This window comes from Bos taurus, chromosome 3, assembly GCF_002263795.3.
Source record: "Bos taurus isolate L1 Dominette 01449 registration number 42190680 breed Hereford chromosome 3, ARS-UCD2.0, whole genome shotgun sequence".
Classification (NCBI taxonomy): Eukaryota; Metazoa; Chordata; class Mammalia; order Artiodactyla; family Bovidae; genus Bos; species Bos taurus.
In genome coordinates this window covers 10,850,483-10,855,708 of record NC_037330.1, presented here as the reverse complement: position 1 = coordinate 10,855,708, position 5,226 = coordinate 10,850,483, and the positions used below count along the sequence as shown (strand labels likewise).

General features: G+C 41.5%; 1 protein-coding gene across 1 annotated transcript; it reads right to left on the bottom strand.

Moving 5' to 3' along the window:
* Nucleotides 1-577: 577 nt before the first annotated feature.
* OR10AA1 (olfactory receptor family 10 subfamily AA member 1) lies at nucleotides 578-1,522 on the bottom strand. The gene has a single exon (NM_001390014.1). The coding sequence runs from the start codon at nucleotides 1,520-1,522 to the stop codon at nucleotides 578-580; it is 945 nt and encodes a 314-aa protein (NP_001376943.1).
* Between the last annotated feature and the right edge of the window lie 3,704 nt (nucleotides 1,523-5,226).

Genomic DNA, 5,226 nt, shown 5'->3' with positions numbered 1-5,226 from the left:
ATTGCCTTCTCCGTGTCTCTCCCCATTAGACAGTAAATTATTATCTAAAGTTTCTAGCCTCCTACCCAATAGGGTCATTGTCTTCTCCAGTGAGATACCTTTGATCACATGATCTCCCCAGATCACTGGGTTCTTGATAAGTTTTCTGCCTATGGCTCATGGCTTCACATCTGAAACTTACACAGGTTATAATTTTTGGCCAGTCTTGTTTTCCACCTTTTCTATCTTATCTAGGAATCTTAACTGGACAAAAGTGCCACCTCTCGGCTTTAGTTTGCTTTCTTTCTCTCAGTATCTTACTCTTTCCCTGAGCCATAAGTTCAAAAACATTTGCATGTTTTCTGGTTTGTTTTTCTTCCTTTGTGGCATATCTCTACAATTTGTTTGGAATGGAACCAAAGACATACCTCCTTTCTCTCTATATGCTCCAACTCTGATTAATCCAGGCTTATGTCTTCTTCCGTGAGTGATTTTATTTCCCTGGCATTTACTTTAACTCTGGGAAGATAATTGACTAACCAACTGGGTGATTCATTCCTACAGTTACCAAGAAACCTCAAAATGATAACAGAGATTGTCAAACTTCCTGCAAAATGGTCCGTATCCTGACCCTGACCCTTTTCATAGCATCCTTCACCTCCTTGTTTCGAAGGGTATAGATGATAGGATTGAGAAAGGGAGTAAGAAAGGCATACACTAAGGCAATATGCTTGTCTATGCCCTCAAGGAGACTCCCAGGTGAGCCCACATAAACTGTGAAGGCAGAAGCATAAAAAAGCACCACTACAGTTATGTGGGAGGAACAGGTGGAAAAGGCTCTGGCACGGCTGGCAGCTGAGGGCAGCTTCAGCACAGCTCTCAGGATACCCCCATACAGTCCTAAAATGAGCACAAGATTGCACCCTGTGGCCACACCAATCACTGCCCCATGGACCTCATTATGCCACCTTGTGTCCACACACGCCAACCTCATTAGTGGTGCCAGGTCACAGAAGTAATGAGCCACCTCTTTTAAGCAGAAGGGCAGAGTAGCTGTGAGGCTTGCTGGCACAAGTGCAGCTGAGAAGCCAGCTGCCCAGGTGGCCCCTGCTAGCCATAACTGTACCTGTCTGCTCATAAGAGCATGGTAGTGCAGTGGGCGACAGATGGCAAGGTAGCGGTCCAGTGCCATGACACCCAACAGGTAGCACTCAGTCATGCCCAGTGAATGGAAGACATAGAGCTGGACAAAGCACCCAGTTGATGAGATGCATGAATGCCTATGGAGCAAGGTGTGCAGCAGTGTAGGCACTGTGGTGCTGACATACCAGAGTTCCAAGAAGGAGAGGACACTGATGAAGAAGTACATGGGTGTGGACAGTCTCGAATCTGCCTGAACCAGCACAATGATGAACAAGTTCCCTGCCAGGGTGAGGAGATAGATGCACAGTGTCCCCAAGAAAGCAAGAGGTTGCAGGGCTCCAGTGGTAGTGAAACCAGCAAGGAGAAAATTCTGGGTCCATGTGTGATTGACAAGGTCCATGATTTCTAGGAACCAGGAGTAAAAACAGAGGATTAATAAACATCAAGGCTTTTACTCTATTCAGAAAATGTCCCTAATGCCAAGAATACTCAATTTGAGCACCTTAAAGGAACTTTATATTATCTAAACAATGCTCCTCACTTTGCAATAGAAGAGTTGCAGCCCTAAAGGCACACATGGTGGGACCCAACAGAAACTGTTGTTTCCAGAACTGGAAATAGAAATCAAGGCTCCTCATGCCAGTTCTATTCCTTTCTACACCATAATATTGTGCTCTTATGACTCTAGAAACTGTATTTTTTTCCTGCTCCACCATCAGGAAGCAGGAGACACCTAACTGCTGGTTGAAAACAGTGAAACCAAAGGATGGTAGAGAGGGCAGAGGAAATAGACAACAGTCTTCAAACTTAAACTGTCATTTACTGAGATTTGCAGATAGTAAGAAGAAATAGAGAAGCACACATACATACAGCAGAGGTTCAATTTTCTTAGTACCTTAAGGTGACAAAGTTTAAGAAATATACGTTTATGTAAGGTAAATAAACCTTTATGTAAATCTAAAAATGAATATATATATAATTACTTTACTGTACAGCACATTCTTTTGGGGATGAAACTAATACAATATTATAAATCAACTATACTTCAACTTTAAGTGTGTGTGTGTGTGTATAAAGGAAAATAAGAGAGAGAAGAAAACCTTTACCTCCATCTTTCCTATAGTTTCTAATGATTAAAAACAGCCATATAGGGCTGTGTTGAAGCCTCTTTCAGAAATACCCTCTAGAGTTTATAGACATTTTTCTAAGGAGTAGAAAAAAGGATGGGAAGTTAAAGAAATGCAAAATTTCTAAGAACTGTTCCCAAAATTTCAGGTCCATAGTGCCTGATAATAGCTCACTTTGAAAGATGATCCACAAAGAAGAAATGTGCCAGGAACTTTCAAAGAGGAAAACCATGAAGACAGAACACCCAGCAACAAGTCCTATTATTTTTAAAAAAGAAAAGGCCTTCCTCTAAGTCAGGGATTCTGCTTTGAGAACTTACTCTATTGCTAACAGGCAGTAAACTTTGGGCTAAGCAACTTCTTTTTCTCTAACATAAAAAAGTTTGAACTGAGGTTTTCTAAAACTTACAACACAGCTAATTTATAGTTCCCAAAAACCACTGAAAATGTTTCTGGGCTGTGGGAAACGTCAGCACCATGGTTCCTAGCAGTTTTTTTCTCATCCCCTAATCCTCTTCTTCAGCTCCACTCATCTCTGATACACTATCCCAAATTACTGTCTGGATGAAATTAATACTTGTAGAATTTCCTTCATCATTCTTTTACCCCAAGACACTTCTGTACTTATATCTCATGTTCCTGGAAATGCTGGCTTCCCAGGGGATGTATAATGTGTGTTCATTGGTGTTGTTGGGTATGATGAGCTCTCAATAGAGGTTCCTCTGGGGGAAGGTTGTTGGGCACAGAAAAGTGATGCAGAGTAGCACTATTTCTCAAATGACTTTTCTAAACCTTGCAACCCTGACTGTTGAGCTCTGGGATCAAGTCTTAAGGAGACTGCCTTTTCTAGGCCACTTTGAAAACTTTGCAAAAATTCCATATAGCTTTCTATGGAAAGAGACAACCCATCTTGCATAATTTTATGAACACATACAGAATAGCACACTGAGCACCCCAGAAGTGAGTTTCATCTTCTGAAAAATTGCATTGCAAGGAGATTTCTCAGTTTCATTTCCATGCAACTCCAATAATAAGAGCTATGTGGTCTAAGAAGAGTAAATCATCAAGTTGTGTTGGGAGCCACCTTAGGCATTACTGACAAAATGGAGGCACGGCCCCAGACCCCTCTCCTCATTCCACAGGCATGGACCCGGATGATGAAGTTAGGATGAAGGAGTTAGGCCTTGTAATTCTGACTTGTTTTTGCCTCTCCTCGGCTGAGTTGACTGAAAAGGAATATTAAGGTGCTTATTGTTCTTGAGAGGAGCATGAGAAGGCACAAAGTCTTCTGCAGCTGTGCTCAGAGAATAATTCATAAAGTTAATCATTGACATTTGTTTAAGGACTTTTACAAAAGAGTGTTCCAGGATGAGCACATAGGCCATAGCTTGAGGCCATGGGAGGGATTGCTATCTAAAGCCTATTTGTGAGGAGAATATTTATGGCAAAGGAGTTTACTGAATTTAGGGCTTAGAAATAATTAAAATAGTTAGAAGTTAAAGATTTAAGGACTGTTGTAAAGTTAGCATATTTTACTATAGCTTATAGAAGTTAGGAATTTTAGAGACACTATAGCTAGAAGTCTTTTTAAGAGATAGTGAGCTCAGGATGTTACAGGCAAACAGGATTTAGGAATATAAGTAGTAAACTGAGGAATGTAGCATGAGTTACAATGTAATCACAAGTTAACTATAGAACACATTAGAGGAGGTAGATAATAGATGATAAGGCTGATTCTGAGAGAATCACTGAAGCAGGCACTCTGTTTGAAGAGCAACAGTGATTTAGGGAGATAATAAATCTGGGAGAGGGGGAACTGAAAATGTCAAACCTCTGACCTACTGTTTTTGTAAAAGTATAAAAGAAAATCCTAAACTTGAAATAAATAGGCAGTCCAAGAAAACTGAGAGGCTGTCTCATTACTCACTGACACCGTTCATCTCTTCAGGTTGAATCCCTGGCTGCTGGAGCTGGACTCCAGCAAAGTTGCTCACTGCTAAACTTACTACAAGTCTCCCTTGTAGCTCAATTGGTAAAGAATCTGCCTGCGACGCAGGAAACCTGGGTTTGATCCCTGTGTCGGGAAGATTCCGTGGGGAAGGAAATGGCAACCCACTCCAGTATTCTTGCCTGGAGAATCCCATGGACAAAGGACCCGGCAGGATACAGCCCATGGGGTCACAAGAGTTGGACACAACTTAGTGGCTAAACCACCAACTTTACCACTACCTTCCCTTTTGGCTCAGTGATAAAGAATCTGCCTGTGGTGCAGGAGATGCAGGTTCAATCCCTGGGTCAGGAAAGCCCCTGGAGTAGGAAATCAATTTATCCATTGATTCTATTATTGTTGAATATTTACTATGTACCAAACACCATTCTAAACCACAAAACCACCAGCATTGCTGTCATTTATACCACTACCACAATTATAATTATAGGGAATATCTACATACTGTTTTTTCCAATAGTCATGTCTAGATGTGAGAGTTGGACCTTAAGGAAAGCTGAGCACCAAAGAATTGACACTTCTGAACTATAGCATTGGAGAAGACTCTTGAGGGTCCCTTGGACTGCAAGGAGATCAAACCAGTCAATCCTAAAGGAAATCAGTCCTGAATATTCATTTGAAGGACTGATGCTAAAACTGAAGCTCTAATACTTTGGCCACCTGATGCAAAGAGCTGACTCATTAAAAAGACGCTGATGCTCAGGAAAGATTGAAGGCAGGAGGAGAACGGGACAACAGAGGATGAGATGGTTGAATGGCATCACTGACTCAATGAACATGAGTTGGAGCAAGCTCCAGGAGTTGGTGATGTATAAGGAAGCCTGGCATGCTGCAGTCCATGGGGTCGCCAAGAGTCGGACGTGACTGAAAGACTGAACTGAACTGAACATAATGCTTTTTCAGTTTTCCATAGTCATGTCATTTTTTATTACTATCAGCATTATCTTCATAAAAGCCCTACAGTCAGTT

Bases quoted from the DNA above. Each gene is read 5' to 3' on its own strand.
- OR10AA1 (NM_001390014.1), bottom strand. From the start codon at position 1,522: ATGGACCTTGTCAATCACACATGGACCCAGAATTTTCTCCTTGCTGGT.